The sequence below is a fragment of the Pyrus communis genome, chromosome 14 (assembly GCF_963583255.1).
Source record: "Pyrus communis chromosome 14, drPyrComm1.1, whole genome shotgun sequence".
NCBI lineage: Eukaryota > Viridiplantae > Streptophyta > Magnoliopsida > Rosales > Rosaceae > Pyrus > Pyrus communis.
Window position 1 is genome coordinate 21,951,759 of NC_084816.1, and position 23,838 is coordinate 21,975,596.

Here is a 23,838-nt window from a genome sequence, read left to right on the forward strand (position 1 = left end):
GCTAGAGTACCGAGGCTGGACATTCGATTTGATAAACCGCTCGAACCGGACGTGTTCAGCAGAAGTGAGAAGATGGGCGGTTGAAGCAATGTATTTGGCCAAACCTCGTCTCATGTTGTGTTGAGAGTAGATAAAAGGGGGCATGTGATTGCTTCCGTTTTGACTACTTTGATCAACACTTTGACTATCACCATCTTCATTGATATCAGCATCCTCCATTTTTCTCCAAAATCAACAAATTACAAAAATACCTGGAAAAACTTTGAATGCTTGGAGAGAGAGAGGGGCAGAATTTTGAGAGAAAAAGAATGAACGTAAGCTTTATAAGTGTTTATATAGAGGTTTCGGTGGTTAAATGACACTTTTATCCCCCAGAACTAGCCGTTACGTGGAGGTATTGGGACAGGAAAATATGCCATTTGAGAGAAATTTTGAAAACCAAACGATTGAAAAGCAACGGCTAGTTTAAACTGAAATTTGGTTTTTGTACTTTTACAAAACGAAATGATTGGTATCACGTGTTTTTATATAAGTGATGGAAAATTTTAATATTTAAGTTATTAATTTTTTACCACACATATCTCACAATTTGTATATTGACACGTGATGTACCACTTCGTGTTTCGATCACACTGAAAAATCTCTCTGGTTGCTTAAGCTTTTGTAAATATTACTCCCTGATAAGAAAAGCTAAAAAGTTTATCATGTAATGTAATTAGGGTCGAGGAAGAGACGTTTGGGATCTTTAAATTGGAAATCTTGCTGCCAAGACACTTTATAGTGTGCAAGATCGGATTTTACTGCGGCAGATCATTTGGAAATCTTTCAGATGATGCTCGCATTCGATCAAAATGGTAGACTTGAATGGCTACTGCACCACAATGCAGAGTTCCATCCTTCTCAGAACACATAATGGAAAGCCAGAATACGAACACAAGTCCATTTTAATTCAAAGTAATCAGATTATCCGATCAAAACGGAGCAGCGTCTGCACTCTGCTACTACAGAATAAATTAAGCCGGTACATTTAATATGCTGAATAATCAAGTGTAAATCCGAGACAAGAGATATAGACATCGAGCAGTTGATTAACAGCGGAGAAGAAAAACACTCTTCTTTCCGTCATTTTAAAAATAGAACAAGATGTGAGAGCAATGCACCCCCACTCCGATCATGTTACTCCCCCAAAACACAAAGAACGGTGAGATTTAACCAACTCGAAAACCTATATTACACCAAGGGAACTTTGAACTTGTAAAAGCCGACCATATATCCATACAATCCTGCAGGGTACTTGAGCTTTTGAAAAGGCCTTTAGACCTTCTTGAAGAATGAAAGAATATTTCCTTGCTTAGGATCCTTGTTTACTCCTTTCTTGTTTCCCGCTTTCCCTGTTGCATTTGTTGGAGCCGTGTTTCCCACCGACTTCTTAGCCGCAGTAGGCCTAGATTCACATGTTCAAAATTAGAGTTCAGTCACCAGGCACAAGCTAAAACCTCCGCATGAAAGATCAATCAAGAATTTGGCACAAAATAAGTAACACAAGACCGTAGTCCTGCCCAAGCTAGGCAATCAAATAAATCACACAACTGTCTCAATTGTCAATACAAGTATATGAGAACAGAAGTGATGCACAGCATCTGATCTGCATGTTTTTCTAGCATCTTTACGTTCTACTTGATATTTCATATCCGGACCAGAACTATTCAATATTCTAGCTATTTAAGCCTGCTACCTGGTTGCAAACTTGCAACATCAAATATAATTACCCGTTTCTAACACGAGCCGTTGTTATTTTTAACATTTGTTTCAACCCGCAAATTACAGAGAGTTGGAATTGGCAGAATTTACTCGAGTGTGAACTTTTTGGCATTTTTGTAATCCAATTGATCAAGAATTTGCATGATGTGAAAAAGTATAGTGTGTGAAAACAAACAAGATGAACTGTTTGTCTTGTGTTACAAGCATCCTATCTCAAGTAGGTTATAGTACCAAATGGATATCCACTCAGATAGAAACCGCCAAAGCAAAGGAAAAAAGAAATTAAATTAACCTGTTAACAGCACTGGGAGCTTTATTATCAGATTTCTTGAGTATATCACTGTCGGCTGTCTTGATTATATCACTGTCGGCTTTCCTTGCTTCTGTTTCCTCACCCTCCCAGATTACTTCAGTCACTATGGATATTAGATTAACAGAACAAGTATAAATATCCAAAATAAAAATACTCCCAAACAGTGACTAACAAGTAACAAGTCCATCTTCATTTATTATATTTGGATGAAAATGGGAAGGGTGTTAAATTTTAAAGCAGAAACAAGAACAGCCCCCCGAACTTGCAAAGCAACACACTGCAAATGGGACTTTTTGAAAACTGAGGCATCTAAACCACGGTGTACCTTCTCTTCCTCGTTCATCAATCACTGTCTTCACAACTTTTCTTCTTTTCGGTGAACTTGAAGCAGCGTTGGTGGGTTTATCCACTTTGTTCACATATTTTTCAGGAATAGGTTTCTTCTCTTTAAGGATAATCCCAGCATTTATCACTTTTCTGACAACTGAAGGATCTTCTCTGAAAGGTTGGTTGGATTCCCCATCAACAGATATTTCTTCCTTAACCTTGGGGTTATCTTCTACCTGCTCGTCAAAATTCAAATTCGGTCTCTCTGGAACCATAACTTTATTGCTTTCTTTCAGATCTAGGCACGATTGTCCTTTTAGAATCTCCGGTGATGCTAAATTAACTGCATCTTCATCGTCATCTGAGAAATCAAAGACAACCCTCCTTTTCCTAGTGCCTTCACCGTTGGAAGATCTCTTAAAATTAACTTGTTGACCATCATCGTCACTGCTACCTGCTACTGCTTCTCGAGCACAAGTTTGAGGCTCTGCACTAGCTCCTGAAACGGTAAAAAGGATATATAAATATTTCAGCCAGAACAATTCTTAAGCACAAAAAAACCCTTATGTGCATTTAAAATGCTTCTTGGAGAATTCTAAATTCCCAACTTATCCATCACTTCAAGAAGGTAAAACAAAATTTTTATAAGCTGGTCAACATAAAAGATAAATGAACCAACCAGTATGATCAGGAATGGAATTATTATATTTCTCTGGAGCATCTGACTTTGACTTCACAGATGCCCGGCCCCAGAAATTCGCCAATGAACCTCCAGAAGCAGAGGAGCTTTTCTCATTCTGAACTTTTTCTTTGTCTGCAGGACGTTTGTTAGCCTGACCAAAAACTCTTGTTCCATTAATTTCATTTTTGACATCTTCGACCACATTAGTAGGCTGTAAACTGATTTTTGGGCTAGATTGCTGTCCTTTATTCTGGACTTGTTTTGGAATTGGGATACTTTGATGAGCTAAATTACTTTCTGGTTGCCCTATTACTGCCTCAGAGTTAAGTTGCGGAGATTCAGTGCTCAATGGTGCTCCGTCCACATTACGCTTAACAAAGGAATTGGAAATCCCACAAAACCTGAAGAAGACGACAAAGAAGAGCATTGAAATCAAGGAAATGAAGCTAAAATATCACATAAGTAGGTGTATAAATATAAATAGAAATGATTTTATATAACTAAAATAATAAAAGTAAGAAATCATAAGTACGAGTGGAACCATGACCACTGAGATGAATATATTTAATCATGCATGAACGCAGAAAGCAGAAACTCCAAAACATTAAGTAATTAACTTTTAGTATTTGTAAAGTATAAAAGCCAAATACCATCTTATAAAATTTTATGAATTTTGAAATATCAGAAGAACAACAAAGAATGCAAATTTTGTAATCTCCCACCCGACAAAAGACAAAAAAGAAACAATTTGATTATGACCTTGCTGTTACATAACTTACATTAGGATTAAAATATGTACCGTAATACACAAGTCTATGTTTAACTACTAATGTACTCCTACGATAATTAACTGGTGATATTATTCATATACCAAAAATTAACCAATAAATTTAAGTAGCTACAGTGACAGATCATTTTCATTTACTTTTCTTCTTTTTGTGCTTTATGGAAAAGATTCCAATGAATACAAGGTCAAACTATTAAGCAATCCCTACTGAGCAGTAATCAGCATCTATTAGATTAATCAGACTTGCAAAGTTGCATACAGTAGAGGCATTGGAACTTCATACTCTTGATATTCAGAAAAAACAAAGCATACCTTTTATTTATATGAGTAAAATAGAAGGAAATATACCTGTTATCTCTCAAGCAATTCTCAACCGTAGGAGCCTGCTTAAAGAGCATTTCTGCTTGCACAAATTCAGCATTCCACAGTGCAGCTGGATCCTTTGGGATGCAAGCTTGCACACTATAAACCCCGACGGAGCAGTTGCAATCTAATTCTTCTTTTGCTTCTGCATATAATTTGATAGACATGAATTCCATAATATTTCCACTTCCCGGATGTGTAATGATGAGACAAGCTAAGTCTGAATGTTGACAAAAAGATGATGAGACGGACCAAGAAGCTAAAGTCTGAATGTCTGACAAAAAGATGATGAGACGGACCAAGAAAAAGCATGAACAATCATCTTAGACTTCAACAAGCACACTTTAAAAAATTAAAAATTAAAAAACTGAAACCATAGTTACATAGCTCATGAAAGGATGAATATGCTCAAAAGATATAATAGCCTCTATTACATTCCAAATTGTGTCAACCATAACTCATGTCCGTGTAAGTCTATGCATGTCATCCTATTGGGAATCTAACCCTCCAAACTACTGCTCTCACTCTCTCTCAACATGTTCTATTGCATCTAATACAACCAGGAAAGCCTCCATTGACTTAAATCATAGTATTCTATCTCAAAGGAATATAATTGGATGCTCCCTACTCTTTTTCGATTTTAGTTGAAAATATATCAGCACAAGACATACATACTTTTCTACAAATAAATGTCACCTGCAAGTTTAGGCCCAGAAACAAGCCTTATATGGTAGCTTGAAGGATCACTCTTTAACCAGCCAGCCAAAACATACAACACTTCGAACCCATTTCCATGTTTTTCAACAAACTCCTGGAGTAACCTATACAAAACAACTTTCAATCACCTGTAAAAAAAACAATGTAACCCGGAAAAGATTTGAAGACAGTTCCTATACCTCTTTGCAGCATTGGAAGACACAAAGTAATTTCGACTCAGCCACTTGTACGAAACCTATAGCACAGTTCAGCACCCAAAGAAACTTACTTTAGACAATATTATGAATTCATATGAGGTTGCACACATCTCAACTCAAATTCCCACCAAGAAATTTCGTTTTGTCAACAACACACAGAAGTAACAATTCAGTATCAACGCTTGATTGAGAGCGGTTCCCAAGCTTATTGCATTCCTGAACCTAACCCATCATTAAATCCCTAAAAAATTACATCTTTTTTATGAATACAAAAACCCTTTTAACAATAAACTAAAAAACATAAACTCTTTCAGCTTGGTAATTAAGGCAAGTAAAAGATTTGTCTCGCTACATAACAAGAAAGCAGTAAAATTCTGTCCAAACAAATAGAAATTCACCAAAACCCCAGTAAGGGCTAGCTCCATTATAACAGAGTAATACACAGCAAAAACACTAAATCGATACCAAAAAACAAAAATTAAAACTGAAAAGTTGATGGGTCTTGCCAAAATTACAGTGAATTGAGATACTGCGAAAAATAAGAAGAAAATCGAGAGATTGAGAGAGGGATAGGGGGAATTGGTACCACTTGAAGTTGATCGGATACGAGGGTTTCGATGTCTTGGATGATTCCCAGGGTTTCCATTTGGGCCTTTTTTTTTTAAAAGGGATAAATTTTGGGTCGTCGATTCTCTCTAAGAATTAACAGTAAGAGGCGTGAAAGTGAAAGATTAGACCTTTCAACGAGTTTCCCTCCCAAAGCTCGCTTCTTTTCCCGCCATATTCTCTGCGTTTTGCCCTTTCATCCCATTGTGGCATACATATGGATTCACAAAAGCACGTGTTCTGTGATTAGGCACGTGCTCATTTGGGAAGAAGGGGTTGTGGTACCATAAACATTTATCTCATCTCGATTTTTTATTTTTTTATTTAGAAATGGTATGATGATTACATTAAATTCGTTAAAACGGAAAATGGGTTTAAACTTGGATGCAAATGCAAGAGAGTAGATCATATTGTTATAGCAAACTTAGCTAAATTCACGTCTGCCTCATTCTTGTTTATAAATTCTAATTGTACTAAAAGAGAAGAGTTCGAATACAAGATTCCAGACACGTATGTAAATGTTCGTTAACCACCCAAACTATCAGCCTCTTGATCAGTTCATGGTAGTATGTAGTCAAGGATTGTTTATTTTATTTTTAGCAATCACACCTTCAAAATAATGACAACTAATGTTATTTTCTCAATGTTAGAAGAGAAATTAACTTCAAATCATCGCTTCTCATTGTAATAGTTAATATGATAAATGGTGTAAGGAACAACTCGTGTTATTCCTGTGTAAAATGCTCTAATGGTAAATCGTTTATTTCACATTTATGGGCAAGAGCTCACTCTTGGCTCCTATCCCCACTCAATGGTGGACGAAGATTTAACAAATAACACGCGACGTAATTTGAAACTTGTCCCCCAAAAAGGTTTTCTCCTAAAAAAAGGAACTTGAAAAAAAAACAAAAAAAAAAGAAACTGCAAGAATATAAGTTCAAGCAACACTTTTTTTGCTTCTATCACAAAGAATCAAACGATGAAATCCTAATTCATTATCCCGCTCTCCCACTCTCACCACCTGGGCTAACCAGGGTGTGCGTGTGTGACTGAGTGATACAGCTAGTAAACAACAAGTGCGTATCAGAGATGAACCTAATTCATGTGATGAAGCTGCAATTCTACTGTATTATGTTATGTGGCACAAATAAACATTAATTAAGTTTGCACAGAAACTGCCTTCCATAACTTATCTGGATTCCAATGTCTAGCTATAGTGCAGAGCATCGTGCAATTCTATTGGCTCCTGTTCCAGGTGCACGGAAACATCTCTAATGTACCTGGAACTTAGGAAAATTTTCTAACTTGGGATACAAGCAATATTCTTGTTGCAACTTTATATATACACCGGACTCCCGAGTAGTGATTATTTATAAATAATCTGGTGACATGTAAATTACAAACAGGTTTTACACGCATGAGAGTGATAATGTCCTGTAAATACAATGTTTACATTTCATTTCCATTGTCCGTAACAGTTTCGACGCACACGTTTAATTTACAAACGAGCGAGTGAAGGTTGTGTAAAGATGTAAACTTCGTCGAATCCCCCCCTGCAATCGGAAAGCGTAGGACAACCAAGTTAATAAATTCATGCACAAATCCAAAATAATAATGCAGTTTGAAGTTAAGTTTTTGGCTTACCCAGCCTTCCCACAAAAAGTGGGACTGTAGTTGTAGATGAGATTGTCAAGGACTTCCTGGACAGGCGGTCTGTTCAATGATTTCCTTGCCTCACTGCACCACAAATTAAAAATTAGACTAAGTTTTGGGTCTGCAATCATTCCGGTTGAATAAACTTAAGTGAATTTTAAAGTTGTAGATGCATATTCTGAATTCTGAAATATGACACTGTGCAAAGTTGTTTATACAGTAGAACCTCGATACTTGAATAAACAAATAATGCGGTTATCTGAAGACTCTGAACCTTAAATTGTCCACTTTTTTTTCTACCTCTGCCCTCCAGACAAAGTTGAAAGGCACAGCGGTTTACTTAGAACTAAAAGACAGATACAGAAGGAGCCCTAACCTGACCAAGAAGTTTGCAGCGTGCTGGGTCACTTGAATAGCATCCTCTGAGTGCGGAATCATTGATAAGCCCCATTCGAAAGCATTTTTCTGCATCTTAATTAGTTAGTCTTCTCATACTTGAAACAAATACGTCGGAATAATCTAATAAGTCCAGATTTTCTCAAAGGTCTTTTGCTTTTCCCAATTCTTTGTTATGCAAAATTGTACAGGTTCCACGGTAATAATTATTGAAAATCTTTCTTAAGAACACAAATATAGTAATATTGGAAGTGTCTTAAGTAGAACTAGTTAGTGTTTTATGTGCCAATCTTTCATACAAAGATGGTACGAAAAGCAAACTTTGATAATTACGCAATAGTAGCTTCTCCTCCACAAGGTTGTGAATACATCTTATGTAGAAATCCTTGCAGATGCATATTCAAATATAAAGTGCCTCGAGATGGTTCCATATTCAAACACTGTTACTGTGCTGTTGCTTATATTGCTAAATTTAGAGTTAATAGTAGCATTCAAGACGACGAAAGAAATATTGTGGCAATACCTCTGGATGCCATTGGAAGGCAGTCACAGGATAGTTGTATGCGTGTACTGTGGACACATAGACCTGGCATTAGTGTTACTGCAACAGTTAGAATCTTCAGGGGAATAAAATGAATTGGGGAACTTGACTAGAGAGATGTTTCATGAGATGGTGAAACCACATAACCAAACGAGATGGTTACATTCAGTACCTTATCATCTTCATCAGCACAAGTTGTCAAGATCTTAAAGAAACTCGACAGATTCTCGTTCTCCATAAGCCTCTCTGGTGAGATACCATACTGTTGCGTTGAATCATTACAAACTTATGTTAGAGAACCTAAACCATGCTTTCTAAGCATAAGTATAACCATATGGATAAGAGCAGCAGAAAAACAAAATGCATGGTACGAGAAGCTAAATCAAACAGTAAACAGAAAGAACGAAACTCATAATAACTCATAATCCAAGATATTCTCAAAAACAAAGCCATTTGTCTCATCAATCTTGTCGATTACTGGACAAACTCAGAATCATAATGAAACAATTTAAACTTCTCAACCGAAGCTAATTATATATGGTCTGAAGTGGTTTTGCCTTTGCTAAATGAAAAAACAAACTGAACAATTATAAGATTTGACCAAGGAAATGGTTTTCGATTTGATAATTCAGGATCAATCCATGCATAAATGATATATTTGATAACTATGTCTAGCTTCAATGAAGGAGCCTTTAGATTAGAACTCACTTTATGGTTTTGCATTACAAGACAATCTGTACTCAACTTCTTAAGCAAGTCCGGAGGAAATCTGCAAAAGTAAAAAATTAATTTAGTGGCTGAAGAAGTTAAATCACCATGGATGTACAGTAACATAAAGGAAACTTCCATACAAATTCATAGAACATCAACCCTCCTCCTTAATAATTAGAACGAAGGTCATAAAGATCAGACAAAGATGATGTCTAGCATTCTCTATTGACGTCTACTCCGCTTAACCCTACTGATTAGGCTAAGTACATAAATTCCTCGTGTTCAGTCCTAATTAAGGGAATGTTCCTCTTTAAAATCTGTGATAAGCATGCTAGCTGCAGGGAAGCTAGCTCGAATGATGGTTGGGTTTTTCATAAAGATGGATATTTAATTTTATAAGAATCAAACAAAAAATTACAGAAGATACCGCGCGCCCCCCCCCCCCCCCTCCCCCCCTCCCCCCCCCCGCCGCCGCCCCCCCCGCGGCCCAAAAAAAAACAAAAAAAAAAGAGTCAGGAAAACCACTTTCCAAGATTTATACCTTTGAAAAACAGTTCCTTCAATAATGGCGTTTTCGGTAAATTGTAAAGTTGAGGCCGCATCTACTGCACTGAATGTCTCCAGAATGTTCTTGTTCTAGAAGGAAGAAAGAAAGTTGTGTAAATCATAAAATTGGGAAAAATATATTAAGAATGATGCATCAATATGGATAAAAAAAAAAAAAAAAAAACTTGACGAGTTAAAATTAGACTACAACTAATTGACATGACTAGGGTGATTCAGATTGAAAGGAACACTGTAACAATTATAATAAAGGAAATTGAACTGTTAAAGCATATTTCAATGTTGGATGTCAAGTTGTAAATGGAAGCACCCTCACTAAAGACTATTCTTTTCATAGTCTCAAGTTGTATGCCCACTAAAGAAACCAAGAAAGGCCATTCTCAAACGAAGAAACAAGGCACGTGGTAAAATAGTTTTGAATTGCAATTGTCGCCCTAAAAAACAGATGTGCTGGTTTTGCTTCTTTTAGAAATTGAATCATTTAAAGCGCCATCACCCATCAGAATGTACAAATATGATCATTTACAGTGGCTACTTAGGCATTTATACATTCAAAAAGGTGAAAGAAATGCAATTTGAATGAAGAGGCTGAATTCTTATGGAAAAACAGTGTACTTTAAGAAGGATAGTTTACCTTGCTGATGATCATTGTTAGAAGTTCAAAACCTAAGCAGGTGGCGTATAATGGAAAATGATCTCCAGCGTCATTCTTCTCTATAATTTTCTGCAGAAAACAGATACAAACATAGCTAATAAACATGGAATGGAACTATGGACGAAATCTTAAGAAAAGCAATGAAACTAAATTCTTAAAGAAGCAATGAAACTATCCTAAGAGAATTTCAATTTACTGGAAATCTTTATGATGCAGAGAGCCCTGAAGCATCTAAGGTTAGCCAACGATGACAACAATGTCATGGTTCTAAATCTAATGCAAAAAATCGAACTTTGACCTCTAAACCCCTATTTAGTGGTTAGGCTGACCATTCTATCTAACCAGTATCTATCAAATTTTCTTTTGCCTAGTGTTGGCTGGCAAACAGAGAATGATCCTTCATGCTGATGATCGTGGGCAATGACATGATATTGGGCTTCGTATGATATCAATTTTGACCTCTAAAAACCTAAACCCTATTAAGAATCATGATTCTTATGCTGCCAAGTCCCGCCAATACTAAACTGATCGAGTAACGATTTAGATCAACTTAAGTTTGAACGAAAGGTTGGAGTTTTTTTTTCATAAAATTGAGTCCAGACGAGCAACTAAAGCACATCAAGGGGTTGAGGCATGTTCTACAATGACCAATTTTCTATGTAGAAAGTAGTCTTCTGTTTGTTTAGCAGAAACTTGACCCCGTAGTATATAAAAGTCAGATTTAAATGGTCTGCCTGGCAAGCCAGGACTATAATGTTAGTGTAGATCATGCACCAAAGGGTTACTATATCAAGCACTAAATTACCTTAAATATTCTCTCGGCAACGTCATAGTACAAACCACTTTTAGCCCATCCTCCAGTGAAAAGCACGCCATTGACGAGGTCAAGCTTCTGCAAAGCAGCATTATATAGTGAGCAACATAACAAAATCACCGCTACAGGCCGGCTTAGTTTATATATGCACACATATTGAAACTTATATAAATGAACAGCCAGTACTCACACCAACTTCAATTTTTGATTCTTAGCCCAAAAAACAAACGAAAGCTTTCGAATTTAAGGCCTTTGAAAATTTAAGCATTTCTTCTGAGTAAAGTTAACTCAACCCATGATGTGCTTCTTTGAAAAGCAGCTTTTACGTAAGCAACACAGAAGCAACTTCTATAAAAAGCTCAATTTGTTATGGAGATCACCTGGAAAAGTATATCGGGAGGCTCGTTGTAGATGAGAGGAATAACACGAGCTCCAGCCGATTCAACGAACTTGACGTAAGAAGCTGCGATATACGACGCCGTGGAGGCGTTGCTCAGCCGGCCGGAAGCGCCGTCGCCAGGGTGGCTCAGGATACCGATCACCGGCCGGTAGTTGATCTTGGGGTCGGGGGCCGTACACTTGGACGAGGACGAGTCCGATGTTCCGAGTTGACTCGGCAAGAGAACCGGCACCTGGGCCTTGGCCAAGCCCAGCTCTTTGGACAAGGAGATTAGGAAAGGAATCCAGAGGAAGCTCCACATCTCTGCCGGTGTCGTTTTTGGTGAGACGGCGGCGGTTTGGACGTCGGAGGAGGTGGAATCGGAGGGGTCGGGTGTTGGGGTGGACGTGGAATTAGTGAGGAAGCTGGAGGGCGTTTAGGGGAAGAACTGTGCCTAGGAAGCGTTTTAGTACGGCAATCTGGAAAAGAGGAGGAAGGTGATATGACATTGACTGGTGATAGTTACGTGAAAGGAAGCCAACAAAAACGTGGTCATGTCTTAAGAGACCACAGAATCACAATTAGGCATTAGATTAATAAGACGGTAGATATCGTGTACTTACTTTTTTTTCCGTTACTTTGAACTAATTCATATTATAAATAGTATTCGAACTTGAGCGTATATAAATAACATACCCGTTTTGACTAGTTTGGTTAAATTAAACTCGCATTTGAATGTAATACTTGATCATTTTTCACTAATTATTCTTTTGTTTAGAAGTGGGAACAGTTAAATTCGATTTGATTCCTCGTAAACTTGAAAACTACATTGTTAAATATGTTTGCTTCGGTTATGCTTAATTTAGTCTGGTTTCGTTCAAAATTTTCACGTAAGCAAAACAAGATAAAGGTATATACAACAATGAAATCCAACAAGCACATACTTTTATTTGAATTTTTTTGGTGAAAATTTGAACTTTTAAACTTGGAAGGAAATTTTCATAACCAATTTTATGCTCTTTTTATGGTCAAGTAAGCAATTTCATACAGCAAAAGTATGCCCAAACCCACATGGGGTGAAACAGGGCTCCAAATTCAATCAAACAACAACATCAAGCTAAACCCATAAAAGACTATAACTCAAAGAGAGCCTAACTTCGTTAGAAGCCCTAATTTGAAGATGCTTTTAAAGAGCCCAATTTGTCAATCTAATCATCAATCATTTGCAGTCATTTATTATGGATTTGACATCAATGGTAGAGAATAAACAAATTTGCCTTTAATATATTTATGAGGATGAATTTGCAGAGATGTTTGAGCGGTGAATTGATTAAATTAGTTATTAAGTTTTGCAGTTCGATTTTTTTTTTTGGGGTCAAGGTTACTATATTACCAAAACACAATTAATTATACACATTGAGGCCATACAATGACCACACAAGCAAAAAAAAAGGGACCTCAATGGTAACCCAAATACCCAAAACAAAAAAAAACACAGAAGCTAACCCTAACTGCTTTCCTTCAACAACATTGCCGAAAAGCACCGATCACGAAGGTCAGGAACCTACACCGCCAACTTTCGCCAGGAACCCACATCTCAGAGATGGAAAGAAGATGAATTTTTCCTTCCAACAGATACCATCTCACCGATCGCAGCCATTGATTGAGAGAAACCAAAAAAGCCCGTGAGATCGCCACAGACAACACTGCAAAAAATGGCAGACACAGAGAAGGAGGTGATGTTGCCACCCAAGCTGGTGAAAACGCCGGATCTCTACGCATCTTCTCAGTTGAAGACCGCATCACTTTGTAGTTAAAATTGATTGCAGATCGAAACGGAGATGGAGTCGGTGGAAGCCAAAATAAGAACATTATTGAGTGATGATTGGATAATTAGGGATAATCTTGTAATGACAAGTGTCATCATCTGGTAGACTTAGTTAGTTAGAGAGAAAGCTTATTCATTAAGCTGTTAGATTACTATAAATACCAGAGAAGGACTATATTGTAATAACAATTTTGTTGAATACAATATGCTCTCACATTGCTCTCTCTCTCTCCCTCTCTCTCTCTCAATTTATTCTTTCCTCTTTGATTTGTTATGATGGTATCACGAGCCTAGGGTCTCTTGATCCAGAGAGTTTTTTATGGAAAATTAATGTCGTATGGTGGTTGTGGTTGCTGATGAACGTTCTACGCCTGTAAAAGAAGTGTGATTATTTGCGATTCTCGACTCGAATCAGGTTTTTTCGTGGAAATTTCTGGTTTTGGTGATTTGTTCAAATTTTTTTTTTTTTTTTTTTTTTTTTTTGGTTTTAGATTGTTTTGATTGATTGAAATCTTGATGAATTGGAGGCACAAAGCCATCTCTGAAATTCTTGATAATTGGTGTGGTTGAAATTCTTGAAATCTTGGAAAATTGTTGAAGCACGAAGCTATTTTTCTTCAATCTTGAATGAAGAATTTCATTGATCTGCATCTATGTTAACAACATGAAGCTCTATGGTGGGCGTAAAGATTTGAGTTAAAGGGTAATTGTTTGAGCACGAAGCTTGTTCTGTTGAATTTGATTGCTAATTGGGTTTCAAGATTGTTAGGGCACGAAGACAAAATTGTGAAATTTGGTGAATTTTGAAGATCTCTTTGAGCACTAAGCTTCTGTATTTGTAAAATTTGTTTGTCCGAAAATTACAATGACATCTCCAGTGGTTAAGATTGAAGGGTTGTTAGGTATGCTCACTATGCGTTTACAAGATGATAATTTTGCTAAATGGGTGTTTCAATTTCGATCTGTGTTGGAAGGCTATGATTTGTTTGATTACTTTGATGGCACCAATGTGTCCTCCTAAATATGTTATATCTTTGGAGGAAGGAATGACTAAGGAAATCATTGAAGCTTATCGTGAATGAGTTAAAACTGAAAAAGCATTACTGAGTTTACTCATTGCCACTCTTGGAGATGAAGTTATTGAATATGTAGTTGGTAGCAAGGTTGCATCTAAAGCGTGTGCTAGTCTTATTGATAGATATGCTATGGTTTCAAGAGCACTTATTAATCATCTTAAAACTGAGCTGCATACAATAAAGAAATGTCTTGAGTTTATTGAGAAGTATCTTTTGTGACTTAAAAGCTTGAAAGATCAATTGCTAGCTGTAGGAGAAACAATTTCAGACAATGATTTAATTGTAGCAGCGTTTGTTGGTTTACCATTAAAGTGCAACATGATTAAGACTGTTATTGTGGCACGGGAGACATACATCACTCTCAAAGAGTTTCGAGCACAATTACTGAGTGCAGAGAAAATTGCTAAAGAATCTCAGAGTTCATTATAGTTATCCATGGCTAGAATGTTTTGTCAAGGGGAAACTTCTCAAACTGGTGCAAATAAAAATTTCTATCAAGGGGAGTCGTCTAATACTGCAGCTCAGTGTGGTTTTCAGTCTAATGGTTTTGGTTTTGTGGGACACTTACAAAGATCTAATGGTAATGGCCGGACAAGAGCTCATTTTTCCCAAGGCAGTATACCACATCAATTTCCTTCTAACAGGTATAATGGGGGCTTCAATGGTCAAAGGTATAATTCTAGACCTCGGTTTGATAGAGGAAATGGGACTACTAACAGAGATAATTGAGGTTTTTCTGGTAATGGAGGTTTCTCTAGTAGTAATCATTTTCACTTAAAATGAGGCTCAAACTGGACTCATTGGAATGACAATAGTGGATAGAAATATGAGACCATTCTTGAATGCTAAATCTGCAAGAAACGTGGTCATACGGCTCCTAACTGCTATTATAGAAATGAACAACAGCCATTGCAGACAAATAGCATTCATGAATGCCAAATATGTGGGAAAAAAAAAAGGACATGTGGCATTGAATTGTTTCCATCACAACAACTATTCTTATCAAGGTGCACCTCCACCACTTACTTTAACTGCAATGACTGCTCAGTCTACACTCGAATTCAATGCTGATCAAGCTTGGATTATGGATACTGGAGCCACTCACCATATGACAGGCCAAACAAGTGATCTGGATATGATAACACCATTTGAAGGAGATCAAAAGATCACTGTTGACAATGAAAAATGTTTACCTGTGAAGAATACCGGTTCATTTTCTTTTCAAACTCAGTCTACCTTTATATCTTACTCTGTATTACATGTTCATCCTCTTGCTGCAAGCTTATTATTTGTGTATACTTTATGCAAGGATAACAAAGTCTATGTAATTCTTGATGAATGGGGTTTTTGGGTGCAAGACAAGGTAACAAAGGTAATCTTAATGAAATGAAGGAGTAATGGAGGTCTGTACTATATTCCAAAGAGTCTTTTTTTCAAGAATAATATGCAACAATTCAAGATAGCTCCAAAGACGATTCTAGGACAAGCTGTGAAGGCTTCTTTGTGGCATAATAGATTAGGACATCCAACAAATGATGTATTACATAGTATGCTTTCTTATTCCCAAATATTATGTACAACTGATGTGGATAGACATGTGTGTCAATTCTATCTTAATGGGAAAATGACTAGACAAGTGTTCTCTGCTAGTTCTTCTATTGCTAAAAGACATTTTGAAAGAGTTAGTAGTGATGTATGGAGACCGTGTCCAATTGTATCTGTTGAAGGATATAAATATTATGTGATTTTTGTGGATCATTATACCAGATTTACTTGGTTCTTTCCTTTGGGGTATAAGTCTCAAGTTTTCTTTGTGTTTAAAAAGCTTTATGCGTTTGTTCAAAGTCATTTCAATGCTACAATTCAGTTTTTCCAATCTGATGGTGGTGGGGAATTCACTGGTTTAAACTTTAAAAAATTTCTGGAATCAAAAGAGATTGTTCACTTAGTGTCCTGCCCTCATACACCTCAGCAAAATGGAATTGCTGAGCGAAAACATCGCCATATTATAGAGACTGCAATCACTCTTATGTCTACAACCGCATTACCTCATAATTTTTGGACTCATGCTTGTGCTTATGCTATTTTTCTTATAAACATAATGGTGTGTAAGTCTTTAGCTATGCAGTCTCATTTCTATAAACTGTTTGGTTATCATCCTCAATTATGTTCTTTAAAGGTCTTTGGTACAACAGTGTATCCCCTTTGGAGACCCTATAATAAGACTAAACTAGAAGCTCGAACAGATCAATGTGTGTTTTTGGGATATATGTTAGGATATAAAGGAGTGGTGTGCTATCACAAAACAAAACGAAGGCTATTCATTTCCAGACATGTGATTCATGATGAGAAGGTTTTTCCTTTTCAAGGTTCAGTAAATTTCCAGCAATTGAATGAGAGTACTTAATCTGCTTGTAAACATCTTATCCTTGTTCCAATAATGTTGCCAGTGCAGTCCAGAAGTACATTTCAGTCTTCAAGTATTGGGGTTCCATAACAATTAGCTCAGTCAGTGGGTGATACTTCTAATTCACGAGTTTCAGATTCTTCATCAATGGTGTCTACATCTTTGGATTAACATTTGAGTGGTTCTTCTCAACTACAGGCCTCACCTTTGGTTACTACTTCTTCCACCTCTTCTTCACAAGATGCCATGTTACCTGTCCATAACCCTGTTCAAATTGAGGTACCTCTTTCTCTGGAATCTGATCACTCAACTTTCAATTAGTCATACTCAACATCATGATTCTGATGTCTTTGTTTCTACTCATCCGATGCAAACAGGACTAAAAACTAGTGTTATTACTAGGAGAGACTATAAAGCCTTTTCTGCTTTTACACATGAGTGTGAGAATTCTGATTGGTTATCATATAATATTTCTTGTATTGGTTTCACTACTGTTCTAAACATTGTTGAACATACTGAACCATCATCTTTTAAGCATGTTGTTGCTATTTCTGAATGACGAGATGCCATGACTGAAGAGTTTCTTGCTTTACAAAAACAAGGAACTTGAGAGTTAGTTCCTCCACTATCTGAAAAGAATGTAATTGGCAGTAAATGGGTTTATAAAATTAAGAGGGACCAAGAAGGGAAGATATCAAAATATAAAGCTCAGTTGGTTGCACAAGGGTTTAGCCAAGAACAAGGTTTGAATTATGAAGAAACTTTTAGTCCTGTTGTCCGCCATAGTACTGTGAGGATTGTTTTAGCACTTGCAGCTACAAATAAATGGTCTTTAAGGCAATTAGACATGAAGAATGCCATTCTTCACAGGGAATTACAAGAAGAGGTTTTCATAAAGCAGCCTCAAGGCTTTAAAGATCCAAACCATCCAGATCATGTGTGAAAATTGGTCAAATCTCTGTATGGCCTCAAGCAAGCACCTCGTGCTTGAAATTCAAAATTCACATCATATTTGCCATCTTTACATTTTTCTTGTCTTAGATTTTGATACTAGTCTGTTTGTCAAATATGTGAATAGACATGTGGTTATTATGCTACTATATGTTGATGATATAATCATCACTGGATCTGATACTGTGTTAATTCAACAAGTCATTGATGAATTGGGTGCTGTGTTTGAAATGAAAGACATGGGCAAACTCACTTTCTTCCTCAGGCTGCAGATTACCTACAAAGATAATGATGACCTGTTTATTTCATAGTTTAAGTATGCCAAGGATCTGATTAAGAAAGCTGGTATGATCTCTTGCAAAGCCTCACCTACACCCTGCAAACCTCATACACAACTACTTAAAGATGAAAGAACTGTGATGCATCCCACATTGTTTCGAAGTCTGGTAGGGGTATTACAGTATCTCACGTTTACTCGACTCAATATTACTTATGTTGTCAACTATGCTTGTCAGTTTATGTCTCATCCTACTGATGTCCATTTTTCTTTGGTCAAGAGAATCATTAGATACCTTCAAGGGATTGTGGAATGTGGTCTTACATCCTCTTGTACACCTACTCTTGATCTCATGGCATATAGTGACACTGATTGGGCCTCAGATATTAATACCAGACGATCCACAACTGGTTATGTTGTATTTCTTGGACAAAATCCAGTTTCTTAGCAGTCTAAAAAGCAAGCAGGTGTGTCTCAGAGTTCAACAGAAGCAGAGTATAAAGCTTTGGCTAATATTGCTGCTGATGTAGCTTGGATTAGGCTCATTATCCGGGATTTAAAGGTTTTTCTACCACAACCTCCCCTTCTACATTGTGATAATATTTCTGCTCTTGCATTATGTTTAAATCTAGTATTTCATATGAAGATCAAGCATTTAGACACCGATTTTCACTTTGTGAATGAAAGAGTCTAGAAATGAGCTTTATAGGTTGAATATATTTCCACTTCTGATCAAGTTGCAGATATATTTACCAAGGGACTTCACAGACCATTGTTTTTGCATCATTGTTCAAACCTCAAGCTTGGTTTTCCTAATTGAGTTTGGAGAGGGGGAGTATTGAGTGATGATTGGGTGTTTACTGTACCAATCGCAAACCGGAATTCTGTGTATCCCAGTTTGGATTGAGGGGGAATATTGAGTGATGATTGGATAATTAGTGGTAATCTTGTAATGACAAGTGTCATCATCTGGTAGACTTAGTTAGAGAGAAAACTTACTCATTAAGCTACTAGATTACTATAAATACTAGAGAATGACTATATTGTAATAACAGTTTTGCTGAATACAATATTCTCTCACATTTCTACAATATTCTCTCACATTTCTTTCTTTCTTTCTTTCTTTCTCTCTCTCTCTCTCTCAGTTCATTCTTTCCTCTTTGATTTGTTATGAAACATGTCTATGGATGGATGGAAGATTTGATCTGAGGGCAACATATGTACCTGTGAAAATCGGGGTGAAAAGGGAAAGTAAAACAAGAAGGAAAGCAGGGAAAAACACCAGAAGTATAAGAAAGAGGAAGCAGAGGAAGAAGGAAGGGCTGCCACCGACCGTAATTAGAATTAAGGCCGGCAACAAGAAGAAAATCTCTAGTGTTGCTGTTGCTTTCACTCACGGAGAAAATTGTAATTTTAGGTTAAAACCTTTCAAATTCGGATCGTGTTCACCCCTAAACCTAAACAAGAATAAACAGAGCACAATTATAAATTCATTATATGTTTCAGTTACTGAGAGTCATTTTAATACTAAATTACAAAACAAGGTATAAATTATGTATATTGTAATGTTACTGTGTCAATATATCAAATATATCCAAGATTTTCCATAGAGCAATTCTTTTATCTAGAATTTCACTCCAACAAAAAAAATAAAGAATTCAGAGTATTACAAGCTTTTTAGTGAGTAGTCATGCGCGTCTATTTATCACTTCATGTATAATTAAGGTTAGTTCAGTATGGGATACCGAACCGAAAATGGCATACCAAATCTCAAACCGAAAATTTTCGAGACGAGAATCTGACGACCGATCTTGAACCGAAATTTCGGAATTTCTGAAATCTTTTCGGTATTTTGGGATTTCCCAAAACTGAACCTGCTTCAAAATCCAAATCATGTAAATTGAAATTGAAATCATCTGAACCCACATTAAAAACCTAAATTGAAATCAGAGAGTGACAGTGAATCAGTGGTTGAAAGAAAGACAGAGTGAATAGATAATCAGATGGACCCACGTCCTCTTCTTGACCCAAGCCCTCAATTCGAAACCCTAAGCCACAATTTGAAACCCCAAGCCCCAATTTAAAACACTAACCTTAATTCGAAACCCCACACACATAGAGACTAGAGGGAATCGGTGGTAGGGGATGAAGCCGTGAGGTGTGGTGGTGGCCGGAGTTGAGATAGTTTGTTGGAGTCAAATTGTGAAAGGGTAGGTGGTTGCTGAGCTTCGAATTCGAGAAGGAGTGACATAGAGACAGAGAGAGTTTGAGACTGAGTGAACTTAAGGCTCAAAGGTCTGAGTCCTTCAAACAAAGCCAAACTCTTGGTGAGGATCGACGATGCTATCACCTAAGCTCCTGCCATTCCTACAACGTATGTTTCAGTGAGGGATGAGAAGTTGAGAGAGAAAGAGGGATCAAAGAGGTAAGTCGAGAGAGAGGTTAGTCACTTATGTGATCTGGCCGGATTCGAAGACGGCAAATAAGGAGGAGGAGAAAGATTGAGAGAAATCAGTGAGGATGAAAGAGCAGGGTGAGGTGAGGTCGAAAGAGAGTGACTAAGTGAGGGTTTTATTTGGATTCAACGGTTGAGATTAAATCTCAACCAAATCTGACGGCTGTTACAATTCTATATATATATATATTATTTCGGTTCGGTTAGGGATTACTGAATGAATGAAAATGTGAGACTGATTTCTATACCAAAATTTCAAAATCGGTTCGGGATTTTTTCGATTCGGTTTGAAATTTTTGGTATTTTTTTCATCGAATTCAAAATATGTACATAAGTAATTAGTACGTAAGGCGTAAGTCTTCTGTTTGTAGCTAATCTTCAACTATGAAATAGAACTCGTAAAAAAAAAAAAAAAAAAAAAAAACAAAAAGAACCACGTGATCAGCAATTTGTTGAAATAAACTTACCCAAATTTTTTATGTTTAGGGTTTCTGGGTGTTGGTTTTCCAAGCTGCCTAAGTTTGACTAGGTGGAAGAAACCAGTACACACGCAATTCACTTATAAATTGAACCATTAACCTTTAGTTAGAACTCACAAGTGGCCATTAAGCTCCGATTTATTGAGCAGTTTCAGCTGTTAATCACAGAAAAGTTTCTTCATTTTTCGGTCACCATGGCTCTTGTCATAAATAGCTTCATGCCAAAAACCATGCTTCAAATGCCCATTAATTCCAAGCCCTGCAGACTGGAAAATAAGATTGTCATAATGTGAGTTAATCTCTTCCTTTACTCTATACTCGTTCTCTTCTTTCAATCTTTAATTATGTACTTACCAATCTTGCATTAAGTTAAGTTTAATTAATTACTAACAGTATTAATTCTTTGGTTGATCAGAAGATGTGCTGCAACGCCTAGAAGACGAGAGCTCAGTAGAGGGAACCCTCCGCAAACCAACCGGGTACTCAGAAGCAGTAACAGGAGTTTGAGAAGTGATCAGGTCAGCCTCAGCAGTAGTTTGAACGGAGTAGATGAGAAAACAAATGGAGGAAATGTTATTGCTGATGAAGTTAACAATACAACCAAGACTACTGATGCCACTGATTAATTAATAATGCAGGGCTATTAGTTTGTTAATTAAATTAGCTACAGATATTAATACCGCTGTTGTAATATGGTGGCTGGCGGTCTAGCAAAGCATGGCTGAATGTGATTTGTTAGCAGCTTAATTGCGTACTTATCATAATTTCTTCTTGAACTTATTATTATCGTTTCAATTCGTTAACTGAAAACCTTGCTTCTTCTTGTATCATATATATGGTAGATTATGATTTGTGATACTCTTGTACCATGTCAAAACATGTTACATCAAATCGCATACAAATTTGGCAAGTGACGGAGAGGGCTAAGATCATTTAGGAATTTTAATACAAGACTTTCATCTCCAATATTGTGGGATATTAATTACATTGCAGCAATTGAGAAATGAATAGAAAACGGAGAAGAAAAGAGGAATGAAATCTGTGTGTAATTGAAATCCAGTGGGCATTTTGAGTAGAAAACTTGGTGTACCCACGTGCAACTACTCCATACTGATGTGCTGATGCGTAGCTGCATGCATGGGTCTCACTTTTTTTTTTCTTTTGTTTATTGATGTGAAATCAATGGTCCTGATAACTTTCTGGTTTTGTTTTGTTTTTTACTGTTTAGATCAATGACCGCAAAATTGATAATGATTTTTTTAATCTTTTACTGCCTAAATTTAAGGATTATACTACAAGGACACTCTCGTTGGAGTTAATATCTTTTAGGGACAAGTATATTCCTTTCGAGTTCCTAAATGAGTCCTCAAAAGTGTTAGGAGTCCCTTGGAGGTGCTCTAACAAACTTACAAACAAAACCTATTGAGCTGACCAATCCAATTCACTTATAATCTAACCACTCACAAGCTAACATTTGTCAATATGAGTTATATGATACTCTCAACAAGATATGCATGTGTGACTACTAGCCTTTCCATTTTGTGTACAATCTAAATAATTGGGAAGGGTTGTTCTTGAGTTTTTAGTAATTGAAAAGTTATAATGGGTTCTTTTCGACATATTGTTTAATATTAAAAAAAGAGCATGGATAGATTTGTTTCTCTATATGTCCTTTATCAAACGTAGTAGTTTCGCTAAAATAAAATGATATTTACAAACTTTCAAGAACCAAATGTATTTCTAAGAAATATTTGAGAGAGACTAAGATATATGTAGAGAATGGAAAAAATAAAGAAAAAACATTTGCATGTTTAATTTGGGACCCTTTTGGTGTTGGGGTCATTGGCAGTTGCATCTAACGCTCTTGCTCAGAAATGATTCTAAAGAAAGAGAAAACAGTATATACCAAACAATTTACTAAGTTAATTCAGTTTAATCTATTCTCAGCCAATTTACTCAAACAATCCACTTAAACATAATATGTGCAACAAACGCAGCTTAAGAATAAAAAAGAAATAACGAGCAGAATGCGTGTCCTGGTCAGCATAGTATAGTACCCCCTATAATTTATTCCTCCCACTAACCAGTAACAAGCATACAATAATACTTCCCCATGCCAGCTAGCTTGAATTCCTTTTGGGCCTACATGTTCTTTGCTTCTGAAAAAGAGGAAGATGTATGAATCTCTTTACATCCCACGTGAATCATGCTTCCTTTGGATGATAAATCTTCACAAGAAATGGCCAAAAAGAAACCAACCAAAAGGGTGACTATGCTTATGGTGATTTCAACCTAATAATGCGATTTCTGAAATTGAAGGGTATTTTATCTACTTCCTTAGCTTCACTTTTTATCCATAAGATATTTTGTGTGTATATATCTACAAGAATTCGTGAAGGGGACTTAAATTCGGTGTCTACTTTCTTGGTTTGGAGTTTAGCTTCCTCTGAGGAAGTAACGGCAGTTGCGATTTGGTTTATGCTGCTTGACATTAGGGTTTTTTTGTTGTTTGTTTTGCAGCCTTTGGGCCTAAGTTTGTATCTTGGATTGCAGCTCTCTTTTTGCTTGGGTTTTTTACTTTATAAGTTGTTGTTTTGCTTGCTCTTTTTGGACCTTGTACTAGTTTTGAATGTAAGTAATCTTGTTTGATAATAATAATAATAATAATAATAATAATAATAATAAGTGGGAAAACCACCTCTAGATTTTTATGGAAATATAATATTATATTCCGATATTAAATTTATAATTGAATAGAAATTAGAAAGAGTATTTTTTTTTACGAAAGAGATGCGTAGCACCAAGCATGAAATTCTAGTGAATAGATGAAACTTTTTACTTCTGGCAATTACTTACTATAAACATATTTTGACTTCTGAATTGATTAGTGTTTATTATA

At 36.5% G+C, this 23,838-nt stretch overlaps 2 protein-coding genes across 2 annotated transcripts; both read right to left on the bottom strand.

The window, feature by feature from the left end:
- Nucleotides 1-1,006: 1,006 nt before the first annotated feature.
- Nucleotides 1,007-5,923, bottom strand: LOC137716359 (uncharacterized). The gene is made up of 8 exons (XM_068455800.1): nucleotides 5,734-5,923; nucleotides 5,130-5,185; nucleotides 4,930-5,054; nucleotides 4,219-4,378; nucleotides 3,081-3,484; nucleotides 2,400-2,900; nucleotides 2,054-2,177; nucleotides 1,007-1,444 (listed from the first exon to the last, which is right to left on the bottom strand). The coding sequence occupies exons 1-8, from the start codon at nucleotides 5,791-5,793 to the stop codon at nucleotides 1,315-1,317; spliced, it is 1,560 nt and encodes a 519-aa protein (XP_068311901.1). The 5' UTR covers nucleotides 5,794-5,923; the 3' UTR covers nucleotides 1,007-1,314.
- A 1,141-nt stretch (nucleotides 5,924-7,064) lies between these two features.
- LOC137715046 (gamma-glutamyl hydrolase 2-like) lies at nucleotides 7,065-11,921 on the bottom strand. The gene is made up of 10 exons (XM_068454262.1): nucleotides 11,468-11,921; nucleotides 11,079-11,165; nucleotides 10,253-10,342; nucleotides 9,596-9,690; nucleotides 9,052-9,112; nucleotides 8,516-8,605; nucleotides 8,326-8,388; nucleotides 7,783-7,871; nucleotides 7,398-7,490; nucleotides 7,065-7,306 (listed from the first exon to the last, which is right to left on the bottom strand). Exons 1-10 carry the CDS (start codon nucleotides 11,786-11,788, stop codon nucleotides 7,252-7,254), a joined length of 1,044 nt encoding a protein of 347 aa, XP_068310363.1. The 5' UTR covers nucleotides 11,789-11,921; the 3' UTR covers nucleotides 7,065-7,251.
- Between the last annotated feature and the right edge of the window lie 11,917 nt (nucleotides 11,922-23,838).